General features: G+C 46.7%; 4 protein-coding genes and 1 long non-coding RNA gene across 10 annotated transcripts; 1 reads left to right on the top strand and 4 right to left on the bottom strand.

Annotated features, from left to right (window-relative positions):
• Positions 1-326: 326 nt before the first annotated feature.
• On the bottom strand, positions 327-3168 carry cd8b (cd8 beta). Of its 2 annotated transcripts, none has more exons than XM_029825890.1 (6): positions 2686-2787; positions 1838-2191; positions 1084-1158; positions 914-1006; positions 806-839; positions 327-724 (listed from the first exon to the last, which is right to left on the bottom strand). In XM_029825890.1, the coding sequence occupies exons 2-6, from the start codon at positions 2163-2165 to the stop codon at positions 706-708; spliced, it is 549 nt and encodes a 182-aa protein (XP_029681750.1). In that variant the 5' UTR covers positions 2166-2191; positions 2686-2787; the 3' UTR covers positions 327-705.
• LOC115247014 (uncharacterized) lies at positions 2912-3380 on the top strand. The gene is made up of 2 exons (XR_003886104.1): positions 2912-3068; positions 3168-3380. It is a non-coding gene; the product is annotated as an uncharacterized lncRNA (long non-coding RNA).
• A 1051-nt stretch (positions 3381-4431) lies between these two features.
• On the bottom strand, positions 4432-8393 carry zmat1 (zinc finger matrin-type 1). Of its 4 annotated transcripts, none has more exons than XM_011614191.2 (7): positions 8231-8393; positions 6853-6959; positions 6678-6779; positions 6461-6596; positions 6129-6392; positions 5956-6043; positions 4432-5841 (listed from the first exon to the last, which is right to left on the bottom strand). In XM_011614191.2, the coding sequence occupies exons 1-7, from the start codon at positions 8367-8369 to the stop codon at positions 5004-5006; spliced, it is 1674 nt and encodes a 557-aa protein (XP_011612493.1). In that variant the 5' UTR covers positions 8370-8393; the 3' UTR covers positions 4432-5003. The 4 variants fall into 4 exon arrangements, with proteins under 4 accessions (XP_011612493.1, XP_011612494.1, XP_029683033.1 ...); XM_011614192.2 differs by having other exon boundaries at positions 6476-6596; XM_029827173.1 differs by having other exon boundaries at positions 6684-6779.
• A 124-nt stretch (positions 8394-8517) lies between these two features.
• Positions 8518-9424, bottom strand: gnrh2 (gonadotropin-releasing hormone 2). 2 transcript variants are annotated; one of them, XM_029827175.1, is made up of 4 exons: positions 9296-9424; positions 8998-9181; positions 8820-8903; positions 8518-8725 (listed from the first exon to the last, which is right to left on the bottom strand). In XM_029827175.1, exons 2-4 carry the CDS (start codon positions 9130-9132, stop codon positions 8687-8689), a joined length of 258 nt encoding a protein of 85 aa, XP_029683035.1. In that variant the 5' UTR covers positions 9133-9181; positions 9296-9424; the 3' UTR covers positions 8518-8686. The 2 variants fall into 2 exon arrangements, with proteins under 2 accessions (XP_029683035.1, XP_003973604.1); XM_003973555.3 differs by having other exon boundaries at positions 8998-9143; positions 9227-9377.
• A 925-nt stretch (positions 9425-10349) lies between these two features.
• Positions 10350-27597, bottom strand: ptpra (protein tyrosine phosphatase receptor type A). The gene is made up of 22 exons (XM_011614190.2): positions 27174-27597; positions 20890-20929; positions 20552-20633; positions 19806-20240; positions 17879-17978; positions 17692-17765; positions 17187-17323; positions 16908-16998; positions 16670-16746; positions 16546-16582; positions 16359-16456; positions 15905-16024; positions 15616-15782; positions 15404-15539; positions 15178-15327; positions 14994-15087; positions 14837-14913; positions 14593-14727; positions 14361-14486; positions 14127-14278; positions 13572-13707; positions 10350-13371 (listed from the first exon to the last, which is right to left on the bottom strand). Exons 2-22 carry the CDS (start codon positions 20908-20910, stop codon positions 13297-13299), a joined length of 2520 nt encoding a protein of 839 aa, XP_011612492.2. The 5' UTR covers positions 20911-20929; positions 27174-27597; the 3' UTR covers positions 10350-13296.
• Between the last annotated feature and the right edge of the window lie 151 nt (positions 27598-27748).

Here is a 27748-nt window from a genome sequence, read left to right as displayed (position 1 = left end):
AAGGTAAAAGAAGAAACCAAACTTTGCCGCTCACCTACTCATCTTCCGCCAAAAACAATATTGCCGATGGATGTACACCACCCACTCCCAAGCCTCTCGAGCTCGTCTCCGTGCACGTGTGCACGTTAATAGCTTCAGGCAGGATATATTGTTTTCATGTCTCACTCGAGTCCTGAGGAATCATCGTTGCTGTCATTGCTATTCTTTATTCTTGATTAAATGCATTGTTCCCATCCAGCTCTGCCCTCATAGTCTCTTTTCCTTCCATCCTTGCGTAATATTAACAGCTAAAAACAGCTAAAATAGTAGAAGAAGCGTTTCACAACTTTGACTTGTAAGAAATATTTTATTTGACAGATGTACACACCAGACATTTTGTTTCTTGAAAATGGAACAAATAACAGAGAGAGATGGATAATAAACTGATCTGGCTTCAGCTAAGATAAAAAAAATCTCAATACGATAAAACTAAAGAGGAATAGAACATGGCGTCATCTGCATAGTGGCGTATAAACAAATGAGAAAATAAATTAGATCTCAGCTGAGAACTGGGCGCGCCAGTCAGAGCATCAGGACACGTTATGGAACGGGTTTGCTTTACTGATGAGTTGCATCATCTCAGCCAAGTTCCGTAGATCTTCGGGGCCAATCGGGTCCATGGAGACTAGCGTGAATTTAACACTGCACCACACAGCTGGACAAGCTTTAGGTCAGCAGCCTTTTTCTAAAAGGGACGGAAAACAAAGACTCCCTTCACACGTCAGGACGACCTCGAGAATTCGGAAATATTGATTTCTCTACTTACTTCACAAAACGGTGTCGACATTTTTTAGGCAGCCCTGCAAGCGAGAACGGATCAGATCAAATATTAACAGATTTAACCTGAGGGATCGGTAACTGGACCTCTACTCACGGCTGAAGTAGTACAGCGTGCAGATGAGCGTCAAAGCTAAAGCTGCCAAAATTCCCACCAAAGGCCTCAGAACCAGGGAGCTGCATCCATTTGCTGGAATGATATGATGGTAAACACCACTTTGAATATATACATTTATTATACATTTACATACATTTATATACATTTACCCCGAGATGAGCAGCGACAGATGGACTTGATGGGCGCTTTGGTTGTGGTGGTTGGAGGTAAGGTTGGTGGGATCACTGGGAGAAACAGGACGGAGAGGATGGCATAAATGACCCTCATCTCCAGGAACAAACTCTCGCTACAAATATACAGCATTTATCATTTAGCTGCATTAGCTATTACCCCTCAGATATCAAAATAGGCAGTTTATATGTCTAAACTACGCACAAAATCGTGTTTTAAAAGGGGTCGGTAGAGTTCTGACTTGTCTTCAAAAGTCTGAAATTGTAATTGAAAGAAAAATAGAGGTTGAAGTTTTGTAATTTTCCTCCGCGTTCGTCACTTCTGCCCGATTTTCCGCCGCTTTATCTTGTGTTCAGCAGCGAAGGGTTTGGGATGATTCTCCTTTATATGCAATAGAATCAACAATGGTAATACTGAATTATAAGTAGTTTAACAATTGTAGAAGGATAAAATATATATATATTATATAAATATATATATATATATATATATATATATATATATATATATATTTGCATTTGAAATGTGATGAAAAGGGGAGAAACCTAAAAACTATTTGATAAGGCGCGGTAGCTTTTAAAGTATTTCATACTTTTGAAGCAGCATTGTGATGAGAATAAAGCGATTCGGAAGCTCACGCCTCGAGTTTAAAGCATTCTACGGAGCGTTTCGTGAACTCTTTAACACTGCCGCCTATCAAACAGGTCGACTTGCTTCAGCCTCCCTACAAACCTCCCGGCAGCAGAAGGATCCCAGACTTCCACACTTCTGTGTTCTTCCTGTCCGTCAGGACGCACGAGTAAATCCCCGTGTCCTCCTCCGTCACCTTGATGATGTTCAGCATAAACGACGTCTTGGTCTTCCTTTTAAATAAGAACCGTGCTTTGTTCACGCCGACCCCGTGGTTGGCAATGTTAGCGTTGTTCAGCCGGCCCAGGTACTGCACTTGGCTGGTAGCGAGGACGGTGCGGAACCAGTAGACGGAGTCGCATTGGACGTTCTGGCAGTCACAGGGGACGGTGCCGTTGCTGAGGAGCTTGGGGTAAAGAGCTGCTAGCATTTCTTGAGACAGGATGACGTTCGGATCTGTGGGAACAGAGAGATGATTCCAAAAGGTCATTGAGACCCGAATGTTGAGCCTCGGGGGTCGGCGGCGGCACGAAACGTGTCCGACGATCCCTTCAGGATCTGTGAAAGCTCGAGCTCCAACACATCAATGGCCAGTGCGCACCGGCCATTGATGTGTGCCAAGATTCGCCGAGATTCGCTTTGATGCTTTGATGGCCTCTGAAGAGGCCCGAAGAGGCATCAACCGCTGCGCCGAGGCAGAGGAAGGTACGACGGAAAGATGGAGCAACGGCAAACGTGTTGGGTGGTCAAACTATGAAGAAATCGTAATTTGACGCCGATCAGGCGACTTTATTTAACATCAGAATTCACAGTTTTTGTAATCGCTTAAAACTGTGATTCTCTTCTTGGAGATACGATCAAAAAATTTTCGAAACGTGGATTCACATTACTGATCCTTCGTCGATCCACCAGAAAACGGAAACGAGCACATTTGTTCTCGTGTCATTTACTAGCATTCTCCCTTAATCTGGATTAGACGCGTTCACGCTGGTCTCAGGCCAGTCACTTTCTGCTTTTGGGGCTATTTTTACAAACATTCGGAGAAATCAGCTCCAGACTATCAAGCGGCACTTGTCAGTCAACACAAGCGTTTACATTTTTCTTTGATCACACATGAAAGAAATATTTAAACTTCAGTACAAACTGACAAAAAAAACCTCCATTAAACATCTTAGACAGAACAGATCAAACAGGACAGAACGCATCAGCGCACAGTTGACGCCTCCGTCCCATCTGAGTCAAGACACCGACGATAATCTGGGCTAGCCACGATAAAGCCAACTTGACCCCCTCACCTGACGCCTGCGATGCCGTCAGCAGGGTCCACGCCAGGGTCAGCAGGATCATTGTGGTGCCGGCGCCTGTGCGAGCCATGAACGGTGTCTGGCGGACGCTGCTGATACTTTCTTTTCCTGCTGTCTGTCTGCTGCAGATGATGGGAGGGACTGAGCACGGAGGGCCTTGAGTCGACGAGGTCACACCCCGATGTGACACACGCAGGCCCAATCAGAACACACCAGCCGCTCACGCTCGACAACACCGGCGACCTGAACACACAGCGATCGTGTGGTTTAAACATCTGGACAACACGGCCCACGAAGAAGCAATAATAATAATACAACTAATAATAGACATTTATCATTTAGTCATTTTTATTGTTCTTTTTAGCTCTCCATGCTCAGATACGCAGCTGAAAAAAAGCGCCACCTTAAAACCAGCAGCACCATTAAAACCAGTTGTAGGTCGACAGAGCAGCAGCTGATGGAGCTGTGGTCTCCTCCCAGGTGTGTGACCTACAGAGCGCGGCGCAGGCCTACATACGCAGCATCAGGCATCACTGCACCCAAACGGGTGCATGACCTGCCATTCAGAAACAGGCTGCGTAGTTGCTTTATTTCCTTTTGTTTCAGTGAACGACTGCAAGTGACTGTAAATTAAAAATATCAGTTTAACGCTACATTACACAGCTATTTATTGTGTGATGCAACTAGTCAAGCCAAAAAGGCTCTAAAACACAATTTTGAAGCAACGTTAGTATTTTTAAAGCGAGCCGGTCCTGGTCTGGTTGCTCCTCCAGCACCTCAACCTACGACCTGGACTTACCCGAACCAACTCCAACCTTCCTGCGGTGTGTTTAATCTCAGGCAGATTAGGGCACGCAACCATGTGGAGGGGGGGTCTCAATGTGAGCGAGGATGTGGGTGGAAGCGGCTCCATGTGGGGGGCTCGAGGCCTGGAGCGCAGCAGAGAGCGAGACCACAGGATTCTTTGAAAACAGGAGATCTTCGGGGGGCTTCAGAGCAGAACGTTGCTGAGATGCAGCACCTTTGAGGCGTCTGTCTCGCATTTCAGTTTCTACAGTTTCAAACTTCAGCAAACCATAATACACACACCTCAACAACAAAATGGCGACTAATACGTCCAATATATTTGTGGTTGTGCTGTAATGCGCGAGTGTGTGAGGAAACTTGTTCCACCACCCCCTCGATAACACTGACGCCACTGGAATAAACGAATCTGTTATATTTTATTGTCTTTGCTGTCACAGTAGCTCGACAGCGCCAACCACAGGCGGACGGTGTCAGACGTGATCCCTGCTAGTGAAGGTCCCTGAAGCCGAGGACGCCTGACGAAACGCAGCAAGCGTCTGATAAAATGCAAATGGATTTAGGATCCAAGAATTAAGGATCCACAGAGAAGAAATAAAGCTTTTATTTGTTGATACAGGAAAGAAATACTGACAAACTGAAATAAGTGTAAAAGTGACTTTTTACTCAGGCACATTCACAGAATATGGTGAGTCAGCCACACACACACACACACAAATTACCTCTGCACTGGTTATCTGACACTTGGTGTTTGTCTCTATTTTGGCAAAATAACTCATAAGTGTGGGTGGATTTTAATTACATTTTCAGCGAATGTTGATAATGGGCCAAGAAAGCTCATTAAATGTTGGTGATGTTCTGGATTCCAGACAGATTCCTACTATTTGATATAACCTTGTAGTACTGCTGCCTACACTACAGATCTAAGTCACATATTATGGGGAAATGAGCTGCTTGGCGGAGGTCTGAGCTCTCCGGGGGCTTTTTTAAGGCTGCAAAATCATTTTATTTCTATTGCACCAGTCTGAAAACAGCCATTTTGTGCCTCTTAACAGACTCTTTTCAAGAAATGAGGCAGAACACCGATTTTAATCAAATGCACTTAAGAATTCTCTGTTATGTATCAATTAAAAGGCCGAGCTAAAGACACCATTTCCAGGTTAAAAGCCCAGGATGGAGACGTCCCACAGTCTCTCCTCCTCTGTCCTTGTGTCCACTTTTCCCCTCGCTCTCTTCTTCTCCTTCCTGTTTTTGTGTCCGCTGGACTCGTCCATCTCTCCGCCCTCCTGTTCGGTGTCTTTGTGATTCGATGTCACATAATCCAACTTGAGGCTGTCCATCTCTCTTTCCCTTGGGACAGGCTCAGCGTCCTCCACCTGACACTTCCTGTCCTGTCCTCTCTGCCTGCTGTGATTTTTCCTTGTTTTCCTCCCCCTCTCCTCTGAATCCCTCTGTTTTTCCCTGCCAAACCACTTCCTGCCTTTTACCTTCTCAGATTCCTCACACCTTGGCCTCTTCGTCCTCTCCCTTCTCTTCCTGTCTCTGTATTTGGTGTCTTCGCTGTCACTCGCGCCACTGCTGTAAGAGGATGAGGAGGAGGCAGAGGAAGAGGAGGGTTTCCTGTGCTTCCTTCTCATGAAAGGCAGCGGGGGACCTGAGCTGTAGTCCAAACTGTAGAATGAGCCGGAACGGTCCAGATGTGGAGGGGGACTTCGTTCAGCTGGGCTGTGACAGCCAGTGAGGGAGAGGTGAGGAGAATTATACTTCCGAGAGACGTTGGGCACAGAATTGGTCACTTCTACGTTATCTGCCCTGCTGTCCACATCCTCGCCCACACTCTTCTCCTTCTCCTCCTCCTGCTGCGTGTCTTTGGAAGGAAGAGCTGGAGGTTTCGGGTTTATTCCTCGAGCTTTCTGAATCTGGATGTAATCTGACAGCTCGTCTGCAAACGTCTCGTAGACCTGCTGGGTGTTGCAGAGGTCGACCACCTTCTTCTGCCTGGTTACCAAGACACAAACAGATGAAAGCTCACTGACAGAACTCCTGGCTGTTTACCAGAACTCTCTCCTGCTGTAAACTTCGTAGGACCGATGTGGGGTTATTTGTTCTCACCTGCTCAGGTGTTTGTTTCCTTGCATGTGGGCCTTGTACATCTCCACCGAATTCAACTGCACACTACATATCTGGCACACCAGGCCGGCTGTTGGCAACAGAAAAGTAGGTGGAAAAGGGAGGAAAGTCTAACCCCAGTGAGTTCTGGAGGCCTGCTGGTTGCCCTGGGTTACCTTGTTTGATGTGGTCTTCGACTCCCTTCAGCAACTCCTGCCTGCTCAGGTTCCTCTGATGTTTGCGTCCATTGTAGTGCTGGAGGGCGGTGTGGGGGTTATTGAAGGAGACGGCGCACAGGGAACAGTACTTGTTCGGGTCCTTGGTGTCGACCTCTGTGTTGGGAGACGATGTGGACACGGGTGGGTCCGGCAGCTCCGCGCTGCCCTCCTGGGCTGATCTGCTGACCGTATCTTCGGCCGGTGAAGTTTCTGAGCGCCTGTCTAGAACCGCAACCACATACAATGGTGAAGTGTGATTTTACAAGAGTTTTCATGTCATAAACTCATACCCGAGGTCTCGAGACCTTGTTTACGAATGTTCCTTGCGTGGACTTTGCCCTCATAGTGTGACGTTGCCACCACGGGGGAACTGAACATCATGCTGCACAGCTCGCAGAAGTGGTCTTTATCTGTTGTCATGGTCCGCTGCAAAAGAAATAAGCTGCTTGTCCCACCTTCTGAATAACCTACAACAAGTACGGAGTTGTCTGAAGGACATGTGAGCACCTTTACGTGAACAGTAACCTGGGCTGCTGCGTCTTCTTGCTTTGTCCTTTCAGCTCTCTTGGCCTGCAGGTACACCCGGACCCTCTGAGCGTGTTTTTTACCCTGGTTTTGGGCAAAAGACTGGTTCAATAACAACTCTGGAGGATAACACCGGTTACAAGGTTGGAGCAAACACCTCATAATGGGAAAGTCGCTGGGACTCAAACAGGAGCACAGCTTCGCACACGTGGCAGTAGTCGTCAGCGAGGAGGCCCTTCAGGAGGTCTTCATCACGCTTCACTCCTGCGGACACAACGGTTAGACGCCATGTCAGAACATCAAGGTAAAAACAGCGGAATGACTTCTAAAGCTGCGTTTAAATACCCGTGTTTAAAGTTTAAAAAGAGAATCTGAATGATAAAGTGGTTTTAAATAGTTTTACGCTGCCTCCTCATCAATAGAATTCATCGTATGAAGGAAAACATATTTGCTTTATTGCACAAATTCACTTTTTCCCTATTTAGCATCAGTAATTGTTGCTCATTTTCTTTTCTTTTTGTGATTACTTGAACTCTTATTCACAATAGTTTAACCCCCCCAAAAAACCCTCCAAGACTAAGTTATTCTGTAAATTTGTTAAATATTTTACTTAAATAAAATTCACAGCTGTCGCTAGATAGATTAAGCGTAGTGCTCAGCAATATGGCCCCTAAACTAATATAATTATATTTATTTTGAGCCATATAAGAATTCATGATCTATGGGACAATATTTGACATTGAAAATAAACTGTCAAATTAAACAATAGCGACCCAAGACATATTTGACTTTATTTTCTTCATGAAAAACTGGTTGTTTAACAAAGTACCATATTCAGACTTTTAAAATAACTATTTATCAAAGATGTGGATTTTAGGACTTTTAGGTAAATACAAGTAAAGGGACAAATCACTGATACCTTCAGCAGCTCACACATTTTACTGATGCAAAAACACATTATGAAGGTATTCCAAATCCCCTCTCACAGCACCCACATCAGGTTTTCTTAGGGTTACGTATTCTCAGACGTTTGGGGGCAACTTTATTCTGATGGAAGCTCTGGAGAACGCTTGTATAAAACTATTAAGAGGACATTCAAACTCACACCAGCGTCAGGGGGGTCTACCCCCACTTCATGGATATTTGGTCGCATCTCATCCAAGCATGTTAGCTGTCACCTGGATAAACCTGATCGCATTCTACTTTTACTTTAAACAGCAAACCATTTTATCTTGTTTTGGTTTAGCAGCTGATCGTGTAAACACCATCCACATCCGGTCTTGGCCAAAACGCCCACACCTTCAACGTTTCAGGGTGTTTCTGGGATTATATGCGTGGTTTGTTGGACAACGAATTTTCGAATTAAAAAACAGAACAGTTTTACTGGGTAATGTTACAGATAATGACGGCTGAGGTCGCGAATGTAGCCGAAGACTAGCCCAGTCCTCCACAGCTGGCTAGCCACTTAGCTAACAGCCTAGCGCTGGCCCGGTAGCTTTGGACAGTTTTATTTGCGTGTTCTAGGCAAAACTCACCTTCAACCTTGATGCTATCTGTGTTAGTGATTATTACTTTGTCAGCATCTGTGACAGAACCCTTGTAAGAGGAATTGCTGGTGTTTTTTTGAGCGTCTGACTCCGCAAGCAGCGGGGTGCAGACTTTGGAATCGTCCATCTTTCGGAATCAATTGTGTCGCGCATGCGCAGTCGGTCTTTATTTTGTTTAAACTCTTCTCCGTATCAATCAAGGAATGATAAGTACATGAAAACTTTGATTTACATGGCATGAAGCGAATACAGTCACGTGTTAATAATGAGCAAAGTTAATATTAAAACAGATGTTTTATTAGGGGACATTGCAATTCCAAATTTCAAGTTAGTGGCTTTACAACGCTGTAAAATCTAATATTTAAGAACAAAACAACAATCAAAATCAAACTGTCATATCACATTGAAGACAAGCATCACCAGGAACGGTTATATGGAATGATGTCATTTCCTTTTCTGGAGCTCTCTGGTTAAGGCATCCAGCTGTTAAGTGCAAGGGTAAAAATTATAATGAATTCATCCTCCGTTCCAAACATTTGGTGTCACTTCTGACCCACTGCATGATTGCATCACTTACAAGAAAATTCCTTAGAACGTTCCTCCTCTGGGGCCTCAAGTAGCTGCATTCTCCTGCTTCACAGAGTTTAATCTCCTCTGAAATCTGAGAAACGAAGCACGAATATCAATCAGACACTATTAGGTCACAAAAAACTGGGTCTGATATGAGCATAAAAACAACAAAGTCCCATCCTGACCTCTGAGGGGTTGAAAGGGTCCAGTTCCCTTTTGCCCCCCGGGTACCACCCGTGGGACCAGTGCTGGCCGTTGGACAGGTGAGCTCCTGTGCATAGAAGCAGGCCAAGCAGCAAAAGCAGCCCAGGCACACGCATGATGATCCCTCCTGCAGGCACAGGTAGACGCTCCGTTAGATCAACAACCCTGGATTGAAAAAAATAAGAGGAAAAGTTTGACAAGCATCTTTACCTTGTCTCAACAGGTGCGTCACGTCACACGTTGCTCTGCAGACCGTTCTGTTCCCTCAGCGTAACTCACTATCTTGAGAGTTGGCTACAGTGGCTCCCTTCATGCGTGGTGTTCTTCTCTTTATACGGACACTCGGACACCTCCCAGCACACATTTATGTTGTCATATCCCCGATCGTCCCACCCTTTGTTGACCCCTCTGGTCCCTCTTGTCCCCAGAGGTGAAACAAATGTTCCCTGAGGACCCGGAGGTCCGCAGAATGTGGCCAGTTCTAATTATCTACTGCAAACAGCACAAAAGGTGGTCAGGTCATGACACTAATATCTGACTAACTCAGAATGTAATCTCCTTGCTCAGATCAAACAGGAGGCCAGTATTTCCCCATTTCCTCTCTCCTTGTACCTGCTTTGACCAGGGGGCCTCATCGTACACACTGTGTGTGACACAGGTGACCCTACGGTTGGGACGCACAGGTGTCCGGGGAACAAACACCGCGGAATCCCGGCCAGGCCACCGGTGTCGACCCTGAATTAGTGGAGGAGCCAAGGTTGTTTCATAAAGTTGAAGACACAGGAAGTGACGAAATGACCCTGCAGCGCCCCCACAGGAGCGTCGGTGACTCCTGTTCTTTGATCACTCTTTGATCATCTTGTCAAGCAAACTTTAAGAACAAAAACAAAGGGACCAAATTGTTCTATTACTGATAAGCGTGTAAAGCCTAATTAATTTGAGTTCCCACATTTTCCTTTTATGTTTGTATAATTCTAAATTTGATGCTTAAAGACGCATAAAACCGTCTTTAAATCACTCAAAGTCTCAGATGCTCTGAATTTGAATTTTCGGGGAAACGACCGTTTACTGGAAAATGACCAGAATCATGAAACCTGACGAGTCTTCAGATGCTGCTGTCCTCGCAACCCAATGAATTATTTATTGAGGGGGAAAAGTGCATGAATATTTGATCAGGGTGAAGGGTTGAACGCTGATCTATATGAAGCCCAGGCTGCCAATTATGCGGCAGCTCCGTCCCATCGTTCTTCATCCAGGAGGAGCGAGCTGTAATGAGCGTCGAGTGGTCATTGCGTCAATAAGGCGTTTAAGGACCCGGAGAAGAGGCGGCTGATAAAATCTCAAGCACTTTATTATGTTTGAACAGTATCTTGCTGAGAAAAGGCCATTTGGCATTATATAATTATATATAATTTTAGTCATATATATAATTATATACACACATTTTCAAATGTTGAATAACAAAACACTAGAAACAAACTTAGGCAAATTAAGAACATTGCAATTAAAGACAACTGAACCAAATTTAAAATGGCCAAAACATATTTCTAATGCAACAGAAAATGGTCCCGATACAGTTCAATATACAGTTTGGAAAGAAGGGAGCATGAAATTGAAGCAGAGACGGCGGACAGGAATGACATAAATAACATTACATTATGTACAAACGGTGACCGAAAAGGGTCCAAAAGTGGAGCGGCGAGGACAGGACAGGAGACGTGAAAGGACAAGACGCCAAGAAAAGGGGAGAGAGGAGCAGAGTTGGACTCTGCGTCTCCATCAGCCTGATGCTCCAGAATGGAGAAATATTTGGGAATGCTTGACCGGGGCAGGGGCTCCAGGAATGACTGGATTTTGAACAGGGGTGTGCGGATCGCATTTCTGATGGATCCTCCAGGAAAAAAAAAAAAAGGGGGAGTTTTGGTTAAACGTTGAAGTGCCCACAGCTGTTCAAACCAAAGGTAAAGGAATGAAATGGAATGGAACAAAGACTCTTGATAGAAAAAAAAAACAAAGTGGAATTTTAGTTTCCAAAAATAAAGTGACCTTGAGGCTTCTGCACCATCAGGGAATCCGAGGGGAATGTGAGAGGAAGGAGGAGGGAGACGGTCTTGGCTGCGGCCGTTTGTCATCACACAAAAACTAAATTTCACCCCCTATTTAAAAGGGAGGATGTTTTCCTTTAATATACACCAGTGAGGCACTTTTTAACTTTTCACTTTAGTAGCAAAATAGTGGGTCTCGTGGGTTGGCACAGTGTCATATTTTGCTGTTCGGACGTAGCGAGACAAAGTGATCACATGAGTCAAGCACACACAATACACCGATACGATGGACCTGCCACACAAATACTCGATCACTATGGCACCTGACAAGGAGCGCGGGCACTTGTGATGCTCTAGAATAGGACAACGGACAGGATGGACAGATTCAGTGATTAAAGGATCTGCTACTTGAAGCTCCGCTGCGACACTATGCTACTCATGAGCTCGACTATTCCTCCCATGTTCTGACTTTTGCTCTTATTTGGTCATTTTAAAGGCTTTGCTTTTGGTGCAAACAGTGCATGAGCGTTCAAACAATCAATTTTGAAATTAATCACCCTTCCAGGGCGTCCAGGTTTTATTTGATTGTTTTTCCCCCGGCCTTTCCCCCCACCCCCCACACACACGAGCTGTAATGTGACTAAATCATGTAAAATTGTGGGACTGACTTTCACTTAAAAACCTAGTTAAGAGTCCATTTTTTAAAAACTGTCACCGGAATATCATTTGCGAGCCTGCGGCTCAGAATTCCACAAGTCCCATTGGGTCATTTCCTGAGTGGAAACTGGGACTCCTCTTAAAACCCTGCATTGACCTCATCCAAAAACAGGATAAACAAACAACAAGCACCCCCCCCTCGCGTACAATTCAAGTCTCGGTGTCCTCACAGTACAGCCAAAAATAATAATAATAATAAAAAAGAAGTTTAGCAACCACTGCATGGAACGCCTCTATGATTGAAGTAACAAACCACCCATTTCTATGCTAGCAACAGCATGTCCAATAAAGAAACATTCTTCTGCATCAATGCCGACAGTGTGAAGCAAAAAAAATAAAAAAAAGAGATCTTGTTCTTAAGAGTGAAAGTACAGCACAGTGATTCAAGGCTGATATAAGCAGAATAAAATGTCAGTTAATAAGTGAAGCCATTCAGAACATTTCAATGTAATAAGAGAAATACTGACATGTGTCTGTAAACAACAAAAAATGGTGGGAAATAGCTGTTGATTTCAATCCTTGATTTTTGTCAAAGTCAACTGGAGAGCTTACATTAACTCTGGACCGGTTCTGGTCCTTTGAGGTCATTGTCCAGGATTTGGTGAGGCTACAGGAGCTTAGACGCCGAAAGCCCTGAATGTTTTAACGGAGGAACCTCAGCATGTAAAGTCTGTCTCCAGCGAATCGCTTCACCCGACGCCAAACGAAAGAGGCGGAACGGCTCCGATTCCGAGGGTGTTATCCGAGCCCATGCAGAGAGAGTGGGTGACCTTTGCCCCTCTAGAACATTAGCAGGGAAAAAACTGCAGTAACTGGCCAGATTGATCCACATAAATGGCTTTTGTTGTTGTTGTTGTGGCCTCTTTGTGCTGCATTGTTGTTCGTTGCCCCTGAATCCAGGATTCTGCTACCACGTGTTGCTACTGTGCGTCTGTTTTATGATAAAGGTGTTTGAAGTCTCCACGGTTAAAAATGGTGGGGGGAAGGAAAAAAGGGGGAAAAAAGAAGGTTGACTCTGGATTTTTCTTTCTACGTTAGCATCCAAAGCTTTTGATTTATACTATATATATATTTATTTATTTATATATATATATATTTTTTTACCAATAAAATACAAATACATTAAACTCAAAACTGTGTTTGAAATCAAAGTGAAAAGATGCAACACAGTAAGTATATATACAAATTTATACGGAGGGTGGTGGGGGGTGTGTGAGGGGTGATATTAACAAGAATATTACAAAATATTCAAGAAGGCATCTCAGTTACTTTCACCATCCAACTTCACTGCCCTGTTCTTTGGCTGGAGTGCTCTGTTCCCTTTTCCTCCGGGCAGTTGATCCCATCCACAGGTCAAATTGTGATGAGTTTTTGTTCAATTGGGGAAGGAAAAAAATAAAACTCCCTCAGGTGGGGCGCTGCAGCTCTCTGCATGGTTATCGTGTAGGCATGTGTGTTCTGCTGGGTGCGTTAGGCTCGTCTGGAGGACGAGAGGACATCCACCTACTCGGATGGTCCCTACTTGAAGTTGGCGTAGTCAGAAAAGGCATCGATGTACTCCTGGACCACCTTGTAGCAGAACTCGTACTGCTCCTGAGGAGGAGGAGGGGACACAGAAACGGTAGTTTTAGAAGAATCCAGTGAGAGGGAGAAGAATGAGATCAATGCAATAGCTGCAGTGTCATGAATTCAGGTGCTAACACAATAATAAACTATGAGTCTCCTTTGGGTGGGGGACCAGGGACCCCTGCTGCTGCTGCTTGGACAGGTGGAAACATCAAAAGAGGCCTCACCAGTGTCTGCACCATGTGGGGCCTCTGCAGTCTGAGGCTCTTGACCGTCTGGAACACATCCAGGATGCCCTCTGCCTTCACCCTCTCCAGGACCGTACTCAACGCACAGAAGGTCCCCGTCCGACCAGCACCAGCACTGTACGGATAAATCAGAGAATAAATCAGAGCAATGAATCGAAGAGATGGATGGATGGGTGGGTGGGTGGGTGGATGGATGGATGGATGGATGGGTGGGTGGGTGGGTGGATGGATGGATGGGTGGGTGGGTGGGTGGATGGATGGATGGGTGGGTGGATGGATGGGTGGGTGGATGGGTGGGTGGGTGGATGGGTGGGTGGGTGGATGGATGGGTGGGTGGATGGATGGATGGGTGGGTGGATGGATGGGTGGGTGGATGGGTGGGTGGGTGGATGGATGGATGGATGGATGGGTGGGTGGGTGGGTGGATGGATGGATGGGTGGATGGATGGGTGGGTGGGTGGATGGATGGATGGATGGATGGATGGATGGGTGGATGGGCGGGCTCATGGGAGGCAGCAGCTTGAGGGCTCTCACCTGCAGTGCACCGTGATGGGGTGGTTTCCCGACTGCTGCTGCTGTTTCTGCACCGCTGCGATCAAGTTGATCATGCCTTTACCGTCGGTGGGGATGCCCACCTCTGGCCAGCCGTGGAAATGGAACTGACGCACCGCGCGGGCCTTGTTCTCCTGAAGGAATGGGGAATGGCAGGAAGGGCAGATTAAACTGTGCTCAGCGAAGAGTTCCAAGTATTGCTTTTTGACCTCTTACCCTGTTGTTGGTGACCAGGAGGTCACGCACCGTGTAACTCTCATTCTCCTCCTCCCTTTTTATCTCAATAGAGGTGTCACCATAGACCACTGTGCCGTCACTGGGCCAATACTGGGCACATTTTTCCTGCAGGAGATGGACCTGGTCAGGGTTACTGTGCTCCACAAGACAGAGACAACTGGAGAGAACCAATGCTTTTGCCCCTTTCTTGAGTGCGCACACATCCACCCACCTGCCCTCTCTCTTCCAGCTCGGTAAGCATGACTATGGAGCAGCTTCTCCACTCCCAGATCATCCTCCAGAAGTCCTCCATGGTGTGCTGAAGAGGGCCCTGGCTCGCCATGTAGGAGTCCTTCTGACGGTAACCCTGTGATCCCAATGGAAGATGAAGAGAGTGAGAGAAAAAATAAGACGAGACTTAACCCCCCCCGAGCAAAAGCTAACAAATCTGATTTGAGCTGTGCTTTTACACTGACATCAATGAAGGAGGCATTGACGTAGTCGGTGTTCTCCTCTCCCCTTTTGACTGGAATGATCACTCTGTTGAACTCGTCTGTTAGAGACAGAGATAATGCTTGACCTTGATTCAATTTCACTATTTACAGGAATCCATCCTGTAGCTCCACCACTCACATGGAATGATCTGTAAGACTCTGTTCTTCTTCATGTTGGCGGGTAGGTTGCCCGTTCTCATCTTATCATTCTGAATCTTGATGGAGGTCAGTTTCTGGAAATCATTAGTGTTAGGATTGGTCGGATTCTGATGTAGAGAGAATGTGAGTGAAGGCTGAGAGGAAATAGGAACTCAAAATCAGACCTTGAATTCAGCCTCCAGACCGCCGCAGCCAGCTCCAGGTGAGGGGGAGTAGAGCTTGGCCAGGTGGGACTCCAGTGAGGTCACCTCCAGCTCCGTGTCTCCGTACAGGTAGTGCTCCAGCAAAGCCTGGAAGATGAACACGTACTGCATCTGTGGGGCGGAGAAAAGAGGGTGAAGAACAAAGTGGAACTCAACCAATCATCATGAGAAGAGAGGTGACACTTACATCCGTCTGGACCATCTGACAGCGCTGAGCTCTGATCCTGGTGACGAAGCCAAACACATCCACCTTCCTCTCGGCGATCATCATGTCCAGCATGGCATCGATCACAATGAAGGTGCCCGTTCTCCCCACGCCGGCGCTGACAGACACGCAAAGCTGGAGTGAAAAACGGTCCAGACAGACCAACAGACATCAGCCATCGCTGCTCCACCTACCTGCAATGCACCACGATGGCTCCGGCATACTGGGGGTTGCAATTCTTCACTTTTTTCAGGAACTTGAGCATGCCAATGGGGGTGAAAGGCACCCCGAAATCTGGCCAGCTGGTAAAGTGGAACTGGGTGACAAGCCTCTGAGGTTTCTTCCCAGACAGGTCTCCCACCTGAAACACACCCACGTCAGGTCAAAGCATCGGCTGCAGCCAGTAAGAGAACGCTGCAAGTGGGTATTTCTTTTATTTTAAAATGTTTTCCTGGCCTCTCATAAGCTGCTCTCAGGTCTTACCTGCTGTATGCAGAATTTGCGGATGGTGTAGTCCACCAGAACCATCGTGTCTTCTACAGACACACGGATGTTTCCGTAGGTCCAACAGCCCTGGTCCGGCCAGTACTGGGCACATTTGCACTGAGAAAACAAAGAGGGATTACACACACTGAACCCTCATTCAGAGCTTCATCTCATTTCCTTTGTGGAAAACAAATGGAGTGGAACCAGATGTACCACTTTGACGGCTCTGTTGAAACCCAACAGAACAGGCTGGAAAATTGTGTAACATTAGAGGAAAAAATGCATATAAAACCACAGCTAATCTTACTTATTACTTTATATCTTATCAAACATAAAGATATGAAATTGTCTCCCTGAATGACGATTGTTTTTTATTTAATTGAACTGAAGGTGGTAAAAATTGCAGCTGTATTAATAACTTCCTTCACGATAAAGATGCCAGCACTCCTACCTCTTTCCTCTCCTTTAGATTGGTCACCATGACAATAGTGGCTGTGTTCTGCTCCCAGATCATCCGCCAGAAGTCATTTACAGTCTCCTCCTTCGGTCCTGGGAGATCACAACAGATACGACGCTCAGTAATACAGTTAATAAAAGAGGCAGCTTGTTTGGTAAATATATCCTGGAACAGTTTTTACCTTGTGCTGCAATAAACTTATTCTTTTCTTGGTAGCCCTGAAAAATCAAGTAACAAAGAGCTGTAAGAGTCACTTAGACTAAAAGAACTTGAGGTTCTAGACAGAAAAGACTGCTTATACTAACATTTATAAAGGAGGCGTTGATAAAGTCAGAGTCGGGGACGCCCTCCAGAGAGGAGAGATGGACCCTGGAGTGGTCGTCTGACAGAGAAAACAGTAGAAACATGAGGGTACATTGCCTTTGCTCCCCGTTACTGTCGTTAAAAATCGCTGTAAAATGACGGCCAGAAGTTTCGCGCTGATCAATGTGTGTTAATGCTCCCACTGGTTCACCCCAAATCTGCACCATTATCAGGACTTACATGGCAGGATGTTGACATATCTGTTCTTCTCCTTGTTCTCTTCTTTGGAAGCCGCATCACATGATGCCTGGATGGGACACACTGGCAGTGCCTGCACACACAGACACATACACAAGCGTATATCAGAAGATATGCTTATCAAATTATTCCAAAGTCATTGTTAGATCACTCTAGGTTTTAATTATTCGTGAATGGGAGTTATTTAGGTGAAAGGGATCAAGTTAAAGGTGACCCTCAGGGTGAATGCTATCAGAAGGTGTGTGTTTAAGCATGGCATACATTGAATTCCTCCCTGAAGAGCTTGTTGTCATCAGCCATGCGGCGGTTCATTTCTTCCTCCAGCTTGTCAACAGGAAGCGGTGGGTACTTCCTGTTTGTGCTTGGTGAACGGGCCAATAGTGGGACGCTCTGGAGTTCTGTGCCAGGAAAGCCGGAAGGGAGGAGAAGGGAGAGGGGGGAAGGAATAGGAGTGAGACAGGTGGAGATAAAACAGGAGACATGGGGAAGGAAAATGAGATTCAAACGGTCACATCAAGCAACACCTTCAGTTCTAGAACGCGCCCACCAGGGGGCGCTGCGGTTCAACGCTAAGGCTTCCAACAGTGGCCCTGCAGGTTAGGTCATGACGCTGAGCAAAAACATTCAGGAAGATCAATCCATTCTTATCATGAAAAAAAATATTAACAAGTTTTATCAAGTGGCTATAACTGAACAGGAACAGGCACGAACACTCACATCTGCTGACACACGCAAACAGAAGATTAAACACATACAGATGTGTTACCTGTGTCATCAGAACGACCATTGGTCAGCCTGAAGGAGTTTGAATGGCTTCCTGCCTGTTTGTATTTTTTAAACCTGTCAATAAAGATGCACCAAAGTCCATTTAAAAACAAAGATATAGACATATACATATACACAGCTCAGTGTTGCATCTGTGCAGAAAGTAACGTTAACCGCACGTCACCGACCTGAGCATGTAGAGGATGATAATGATGAAGATGATGACCAGCAGGGACGATAAGGCCACCATGACTGCTATGATTGGCATGTCAACGGTCTGGTTGTTGTCTTCAGGAGCAGGAGAATAAATGGTTAGAAATCCTTATGTATAGGTTTAAGTCACAACTGTTAAATTGACCTTTTAAAAAAAAAAAAATTCCATGCATGCCCTAAAGCATCACTTTGCAGCGCTTGTCGTGTCTGAAGGAAAATTTGCGGATTAATTATTAATTTGACAAACAGAAAACCCAAACTTAGAGATTTCTGCGAAAGTGCAACAGGCTGTTAAATCACAGTTTAAACGAGTGTCAAGCTCAGGCTTCTATAAATGGAAATACAGGACGACTCTGGGTGATGGAAGAAAATGCTGAAATATTTAGAACGATTGCTGTGAAGTCCACGTGAATTATTCAGAGGAAATGTTAAATGCTTTCACCAAGGTATAAGGCAGAAAGGACCTGGGGCGGCGGTGCCGACTGTCGGTCGGGTGGCTGTTGTTTATAAGTGAGATATAACCTAAAGCTTGTTTTCTGTTCTACACGACGCCTCCGGCACATTTAGAATAGCTGAACAATTTCAGTGACTTGTTGCCTTCATGAGTTACTGATTGAAGGCAACCCTATAGTCTTCCTGATGACCTTTTCACAAAACATAAGCACAAAGGACATGACATCTGCATGGAAAAGATGAGTTCCACACACACACACACACACACACACACACACTGGCCAGGCACACACACAGCTGTGTTTGTGTGCTGATGACTGGTCAATAAGACACACCAGCTGACAACAAAAGGCATTTTTTTCTAGAGGACCGTGGCAACAACGCATGAACAAAATCAGCCGTTCCACTGGCTGACAGAAAAATGCAGAAAATTCTAAACGTTCTGGGGAAAAGTTTAATTTAACCCGAAGCTCCACATGCAGTTTCTGGGGAAGGACTACGAAATGTCAGCCTGTCACATTCTAATTTCGGTCTCAGCTGTCAGGACATTTCAGAGCTGCCCTACAGAAACATGTAGATTGGAAGAATTAAAGAAAGAAAAAAAAAAAAAGGAGCAGTTACATAACACCTATGAATGGAAACTGATTATGTTATGAAAAAGGCAGAGCACATCCATTTATGTTGGCATGCATAGACAATGCCTCCCTGACCTTCTTCCACTTCCCCTTTAGTCTTTAAATAGCCCTTCTAAGCTGGACCGAAAGAAAATGATTCCGAATGTGCTGATGTCCTGACAGTCGGGTTTCCTCATCAATGAAGCATCTCGTCTGCGGCTTGTCTTTTTATTAGTGTGGCACATGTGACATTTATTTAAAACAAAGCTGCGGGAAGCATTCGGTTTGAATACAAAGACCTTTAGAGAAGCTAAAGAACTTCCAATTTCCAGACTTTTGCACATGCATGAAAGCATCAAAAGCTGCGGTTGATAAAAGGAGGCCTGTCAGGCATCTAATTTGGGTGCTCTTGTTCTTGGATGACTGCTCTAATGCAGGTGTGTCACGTAAGGATATTTCCAGCACTGCCACGACGGCGCCTAAAAGCACAAAACTGTTAACGTATTTAAATATTAAAAGGTCAAGTCTAGACCGTAAAGCTCACTTTCCCCATTCTTTCCCGTTTTTTTCAGCCCCATATACGCCATTATTTGACGTCTCCTTCTATTGTTCTTTGACTGACGCCTGTTTTCACTCACGTCTCTTATTTTTATTGTGTGTAAGCACTTTTGTCCACCGCCACTTTCCATACTGCTTTATTAATTATTTTGATTGATTGATTCTCAATCACTCAACCTTGTACGTCAGTGAGGACATACTGATGCTTAATGGCAACAGGAAGATCCAAATAAATAGTGAAATATTTCCAAATCCTATAGAATTTTACATTACTCACCATGAGGGCTGGGTTCTGTGGAGAACCCCACAGCGGGGTCTACGGTGGTCTCCGGCACCACATCTGTATTCTCATCAATATAAGTCTCTGGAGTCGGGGTGCCGGGGGTCACTGTGGTTGTGTTGTCTTCACCATCTGTGGCGGGAGGAAGGGCAGTTTCCACATTGGGGGGCTGCTGGGGGGCATCCGTTGGGGTTGGGGGAATGGGTAGCACCCGCCCTGTGGCATTGGGATCAGCCTGTAGTAGGGTGCCATCGCTGGCTGGGCTTGGTGTCGGTGCGGCTGCTGTTGTCGCCGTTGTCGTCCTCGCCGCCTCAGCGGTGGTGGAAGAGACGGTCGGGGGGGGAGTGGTGGGCGCTTGCGTGCTCGCAACCGTACTTCTGAGAGGGGAGGTCGCCGGAGGGTCGGCGGGCTTGGAAGTGATGTTCGCAGGACCTGGAAACAAAATCTACTGTTGAGTCTTGTGCTCTTTAGCCTTAATGGCAGTTTTCTTAATTAAAAAGGAACCTTTTCTTCACGTTTCATGTCAGGACTCACGAAAGAGCAGGAAATAAAGACGGATGTAGTCCTGATCCGCTTTGCTCTAATGCAAATTAACCTCCCGTGAATGACTACATATGCTGCTCCTTTGTGGTAATATTTCAAAAGTGAACCTTCAGTATGTGAAATTTCCTCATCCCGGATCATCAGTTCTACAGACAAGAGGAGAAAAGGGGTTCTGCGGTATAATAAGATGGATTTCTTACTTGGGACGGGCACATAATCCTGGGCTGAGGCCCTGAGGGCGAGACCGAGCAGCAGGAGCAGGGGACACACACCCATTCTGCCCTACATGTGGAGGAAGCACAACCAACCCAATGAGAGAACAGTCAAAAACAACCTCTAATCTCAGGAAAAAATAGAGTCCAAATACCACAGATTTGTTTTATGAAGATCAAAAGACTCGGGGTTAATGCATTGCATAATCTTCTGGATTTAAAAAAACCCAAAAAACTATCCTAATCCCACAGTCTCATGTTAGGAAGGGATGGAATAATAAAGATAATAAAACTGCATAACAAAGGATTATGTTGTTGCCGTTTACCTCAAGAAGCAGAGTGGGCATCAATCACTCATTCGCAGTCCTAGAAAGAAAGCAGCAATTAATAATTTAGTATTAAAAAAATCAATATTAATAGTCATATTATCAGTCAGCAGCCAGAAAAAAAATATGACACAAGTATTTAAAACACAACCAGTTTATTTAGACACCTTTATTTGGGCATTACCCCCCAAATCCCTCTAAATCTGCCCATGTTTGAAACTATTCCAACATAAAAGGCTTTATGGCGGACTCCCATTTGACATGTTGCCGTTGAGAGAAGGACCAAAACAGAATTACTGTCCCATTGAGCTTCCCACAGCGATGCCGTCCCCATCCGTCCTCCCTGCCTCGGTGGTCAGAGGGCTGCTGCTGGTCAGCCAGGCTGTCATTTATATATAATCTCAGGGGTCAGCAAGCCGTCGTCCCCCCGACTGAGCTGTGATAATCCCTGGATCTAATCTCGTGGTTTTGACCCTGAACTAATCCAGACAGTCTGCCGATGCTTACAGATACTTTCACACTGTACCGACCCAAACGCTGCCCGGCTGCTGCGCACACTGATGCTTTACACGGAGGATTACCGCGGCCTCGGCCTCGGGAAAAACTGGGCGTTAAAAGCTTTGATGGCTCCAGTTGCCAGTCTGATATGAACATGGGTTCTCATTATTTTACCTTTAAAAATCCCACTTTAGATGTCAGCTCAATCTTTAGGACTGCAACCTTACAGTGTTTTCATTATCGACGCCAATTAACAAAAAACACGACGGCTTCAGAAAATATTTAAGACTTTCCTCTTGCAAAGTGATTCTCATCAATGAACGTTTACTTTGTTCAGCCTTTGTTGACGAAGCATGATTCAATGTCGTATGACTCAATGATGTAACATTGTTCACATGTAAATGATAGAAGATGCAGCACGTCTAAAAGGTGAGGCCCAGAAGGTTCTCTTGCTTAGAAAATGCGTCTGAACACGTTCGGGCCTTCAGATGAGCAGCGGGTTTTCTACATGTATGCATTTCAGACGTGTTACTGGAGAGGACATCATTTATTCAACAGACGCTGGACAGGAAAGTGCTTTCATTGGTGCCATTTTTAGACTTTATTTTGCCATCAGTGGCATCTTAAAAAGATACTCAAGGCGTTTGGTGAAGAGACTCCATACAAAGAAACCACTGATGTTCAATTATCTGGTGGTACGCATCCAGACGATATAGGACGTAAGCGTCAAGACGCGTGCTTTGCTGTCTTGTTAGTCCATACTGCTGCGCCAGGGTCCACACATCAAGACGTCCTTATAAAAAGAACAAAGACCTGCCAGGTTCCACTTTATTCGCTCTAGCACTTTTAAACTGCGTTCTTTTGATCAAGCCGCTGTAACGTCGGCCAAATATAACACCGCGAAGGTTTCGGACCGCTTTCTAAACTCCATCTCGCCGTTTCCAGCAGAAAAATGCGCAGATGTGCGTCGGTGAGCGGGTGAATGCACGCTCTTTCCTCCACACTCGTGTTGTGTCATCAGGTGACTTATTTCCCCCAGACAAAGCCGGCGGAGCAGCCAGATTCCACCGACAACACCCGTCCCGGCTTTATTAAATGACAGAGGCGTCCCGTTGATGCCGGTGGCATATGGTGTCAATTTGAGCGACGCATTCTCGCCGCTCACTCTTCTCAGCAGTATTTCAAGTGACACGTGCGCATCACAGAAGCAGGCCAGGGGGGGACCATTCGGGTCCAGGCCGCATATTATAAAGATGATGTGTCACCATGCACGACGACACAATCTGTCAAATGTCATCCGAGATCACGGCAATCTCCGGAAGCAGAATCCAACAAGAACTCCAGAGTTCATGAGCAAAGGCGCTAATGCTAAGTAGCAGCAGCCTGCTAGAACCAGTATTTGGTTGACTGCGCCAGGTCTTGTCTTCCGCCTTCCACATATGCACTAAAACATGTTGATGGCGTTCACGCTGCTGAAGAATGCATCGCTGGGGTTTTTCCCAGACTGATAACTTCCACTGTTGAGGCTGCGGCCGCCGCTATTCGCACAACAACGTTGAGAAGGCGAAGACAACGAACATTAAAAGTCTTCATTCACGGGCGTCGGTAACGAGCCAGCGTTTTTGATGACAACGCTTCCACGGCAGAGAGCCGGAATGCGAGCGTGTGCGCATTTTACTCTACGGCGCGATCTCATCCAGGTCGGGTAATCGTTGGGGCTCAGGGCGGATCAGAACCAGCTGTCTGTAAATCAAAGTGAAATGTTCAAGAGGCATTTTTGCCATGTTTTATACCGTTTTAATCTAGATTTTATAGGTCAGTCCTGTGTGTTTCAAACATGATGCTGGCACGTGGCGGACAGAATGAGGAGAGCTCCTTCCCAGAGGCCACGGTAATTTATTACAAATGCTGTGTTACTGTGCACGTCCGCCCCCATAAGACACAAAGAAAGTGCAAAAAATACTAATAAAAAAATATCAAAAAACTAATGCAGTATGGAAAATTATGGAAAATTAACAATATATCTGTTTGTCTGCCAAGGTGGGTGGATCAAAAGCCAAACGGGCGGCACTGGAGGAAATGGACACTGGCTTTTCCTCTCATTTGACTGCACAGGTTCACGTCACACGCCAATAACATCGAGCTCCGAATCCAATACTTTCTTTAGTTGTACATAACCTCCAGCCTGTGATACAGACTCTACGAGGACCTGCGGCGTCCTCGTGAACCGCCAAGTTGTGAAACATGAAGAGAAAACAAAGCAAAAAATAATACAATTCCGCTACGCGCAACAGTGGGAATCCATCAAATCTGTGGGAGCAGCGGCCAGGAAAGTCAGGCGGGGAACTGCTTTAGTGAGCCGTTTGGTTTTTGTCCTTTAAACTGTTCGCTGAACAGTTAAGGCCGCCTCTTTCAACTCTTCTGCCTTTTTCCATTTCTCACCGAACATGAGGCTAAATCTGACAACAGCAGTCGAGGGGACGATAACGTTCATGCAGAAAAAGATTTCCCTCTGGCTTTCTGCGAGGCATCCTGTTTCCCTCACCGCCGTGCCGCCAGATAATGCTCGTCTGTCTATCTACATTCGTGGCATATTAATACTGTTTCTATGTCTCGGTAGGGGGAGCGGGGGGTTGGGGGCAGGGATACTGTGAATGCTTCTCTTCACGGGAGACAGAAGTAAGGCCAACCCGACTCTGGCTTGGAAAAAGACCACAGAATATACGTCCCCGGTGCCACAGCCAACAGCCACGCCGCTTCTGGACCTTCTTCCTGAGGGTTACAGCTCCCTGCTGGTGTGGTTTCTGCTCCCGTCGGCTCCGGCCGCGACACGGCGAGATGATGAAAAGACGAAGAAAAACACGGCTGGGTGCAAGCGCGACCGCCGCGTTTGTTATTGAGCCCATAATGACAATTTGGTTCCGCCAGGCTGCTCAAAGAGATCAAGAAAACCGACTGGTTTCAATACGCAACAGCGGTCGGGTCGGTGAAGCCCGGCTCTGTTTCTGATTCATTGTGGGGTTTCTCGTACAGCGTGCCAGAGGCCTCTCAAGCGTTCCCACACTGGACACAGAAAGGATGTGGAGGTGCAAAGTGCGGTCTTCCCACAGAAGCCACTATGACCTTGACGCTCAGTCTGGGGCCAAAGTGGCAGGACAAAGGCCAAAAACCCAGATTTGCTATCTGCAGCGACCGTCCTATTGCACTCATCGCTCCTCGCCTCCTGAGCCCGGCGGCCCAGATAAGCAATCAGCTGAGACAAAACATCACAGTTTGAGAGCTTTTCCCAAAAATCTCCTCAATTTAAACAAGTCTACGGGCTTTTACTCACACAATCAGTGCACAACAGTAGAGAGGCTGAGAGGCTGAAGCCAAGGGAAATGTATGACATCAAAACTGTTTTTTGATGAATATATGAGCTTGATAGCTGCTACGTTAGCAGTGATTTACACTCTAAAACCAGAAATGACCCCCCCTGATGTCACACATCAACTCTTCCTGCATGTTCTGCTTCAGTTCTACCACCAGTCCAGCAGAAACTTGATTATAAGCTAATATGAAAATAAAAACTCTCCAAAAGTGGCTTATTGTTGAATTGTCAGTGACTGCACATTCCCGGGCGTCTTTCGCTGCACTTCATTTAGAAGAATACGACATTATTCCGGCGAAAACTCGGTTAAGGCACCTGGAATTTTCCTCTGAAGCCATTCTGTTGTAAAATGCAGAGCGCAGTTTGGCATCGCTTCGCTGAGTTAATGAAGCGCCACGAGTTGCTCTGAAAACAGCAAAACTTCAGCGCTAATGTAACGTTCAAGATGTCCAGATTACCCACGATGCCACGCTGCACCGTCACGGCATCATGGCCGAGGCCTCGTTTGGGATTTATTTTCTTCCCTCCACGGAGAATTTCAAAACATGCCTCTTTGGGCCGCAGGGCTGCACGGTCCTGTTTGGAGGAGGTTGAGGTCAGAGACGGTGGTGGTTCTGGCTCTGGCTCCCAGTTACAACTATGATTTGCGGATACAGCGGCAAACTGTGTGAACAGTAGGTTTTTATTGGAGTGTCAATCAGCCCACATAGCGTCACTGCAGAATCTGACCCACGGATCAGATGTCACGCATCCGATTTAGGAGGTTACAACCACGGAAAGAGAATTGAGAAATTTTCAATGCTGAATTCACAAAATGGACGGACAGAAGCTGTATGACACTGGGCGTAGTTTTCCCAGCCTGGCAAGTCAGTCGATTCATGAATTGTTAGTCATTGCGCAGGTTCATTTCCTGCAGTGCACAAGATAAATGTGATTAAGGCTGAATGCCATGTCACATGGCTGAAATCAGGCCTCCACTGTGCTCCGTGACACCCCGAATGCTCTTTATTTTGACAGAATTGGAATAATAGCCCTATTCCTCAGAAAAATATGCCGCCCAACAGGTGGAAACAAAAATATGCCTGGGTGCAACCGCACCCTGAAAGCCAGCGCACAATATTGTGTCAGCGTGCTGGAATTGCGTAATGTCACAAACCAAAGGTAGCTTTAAAAAAAAATAAAAAACACCGGCTGAGGGGAGCAGTTTGCAACAGTTTGAATCTAAACCTGCACTCTGCCTAATTCAGCAACCAGGCCAACAACGAAAAGTGCAGCGAGGTCCGCGTCACTCCTGCTGCCGAGTGAAACGCTCTCGGGATCCTGGCCCAGATCCGCCGTGGAGTACCTGGAGTTGGCCCGATGTCTCACAGAAATGGATGACCGACACCCGGAACCGATACCGTTGGTCGACGAACAGGACACCGTGTGGCTGTTTGCAGACTCGCCGCAGAGGGGCAGGTCAGGCTCGACCACCGCGCTCGCAAGGCCCCACGCACAAAGAAGTGGGAAGCCGAGTTAACTTTAATGAACTCGCCCAGGCATGAGTCAGGCAGACGAGGCAGTGTTCCTCTCAGATATGACACAGGCGACGGCTCCAGGGTCAGAATCGGAGGGGAAGGCCCGCGTCTCCCGGCGGCTGGGGAAAGGCACCACCCGGGGACAATATCGGCTGCCGCACAATCCCAAGCGGACGTTGGATGGACGGCGGTTTGGAGGTGACGCCCACCATTGGAAGAAAAGATAGAGCGTGAAAAAGGAAAGAAAAAAAAGAGTGCAAGAACCTAAACTTCTGGAGGGGGTGCAGATGAAACTCGGCTGGGATGGCCAGCAGAGAGCATGTGGAAGGTGAACGCTGTGATTTGACAGGCCGAACATGTTCGTGTTGTGGCGACCCAGTTCCTCTTGCGGGTGCTGTAAGGACCCCCCCCCCCACACACACACACACACACAATCCCACCCCTCCACCCAACAGCTCCACACCCTCTCTGAACGTGTAATAACAAAGCGTTAATCAATAAAATGTACTTTCCAGGGGAGCAGCCCGAACTGAAGCCCGGGTTGCGCCACAGCCAGAGCCCCGGCGCTGGCGTCCCCAAAGCCGGACTTTCATCTCCCGGTCCCCCCCCTTTTCTCCAGAGCTCCCCCAACGTCAGAAAAAATAGGATCCCTCCCGACCTCTCGGCCACTTTGGAAAGGTTCGAGCGTTTCTCCACAACTATCGGTCGCGACCCCGGTGGCTGCGGAGCTCCCGTGCGCCTGCAGGTCTCGGGTAATGCGGCGCAGGAGCGTGAATGTGGGGGACAAAGTGAGTGTTTGTGGGTGACGCAGTGTCGGCGGAGCAAACGTGCTAATACTGACATTTTAACAAGTGGGGTTCGGATACGGCGCCGCGGAAAAAAAAACAACTAAAACTCACCACAACTCCTGCGGCGGCCGGGGGAAATCATAGGGGGAAACCCCCCAGTTAGGAATTTATCCTCGTCTTCCCTTCCACGTTTTTCAGCCCCGGCCCCTGTCTCCACACCCCTGGAACCGAGAGTGTGAGTGGGGTGGGGGGACCTGGGTGATAGGAGAGGAGGGAAACACGATCCAGGACACAGAGACGACACTTTGTTCCCAGTTAATCTTCGGAATCCAGGCGGTGGTGGCAGTTTCCAGGAGTGCGTCACTCTTCCCAGCCTACGGTGCCCTCGAACGGTGTTTTATCGGTCTTAGTGGATGTTAAGTCCTCCGGGTTCTCCGCTGTATCCGGGCGCGTCGGCCGACTATTCTAGTCCGCCATGTTGTGTGTCTGTCTGCATAGGAAGAATGGGAAGCGGACGGCAAATTCCCAGGCCAGGCCCCGTCTCTCCTCCACACTTTCTCCACAGTGGACAGCGCCCCCTGTCGGCCTGTCCGGAGCCTACACTGCTCTGGCAGCTCAGCCTACAGAGACCAGGGACCTCCAAGGGGTCCAAGGACCCCCGGTCCAGAAAAAAAAGCATAATGCCA

Source organism: Takifugu rubripes, chromosome 19 (genome assembly GCF_901000725.2).
Source record: "Takifugu rubripes chromosome 19, fTakRub1.2, whole genome shotgun sequence".
In the NCBI taxonomy this organism is placed as follows: domain Eukaryota; kingdom Metazoa; phylum Chordata; class Actinopteri; order Tetraodontiformes; family Tetraodontidae; genus Takifugu; species Takifugu rubripes.
Note: the sequence above shows the minus strand (reverse complement) of the source record. Positions and strands in the feature narration are given on the sequence as shown.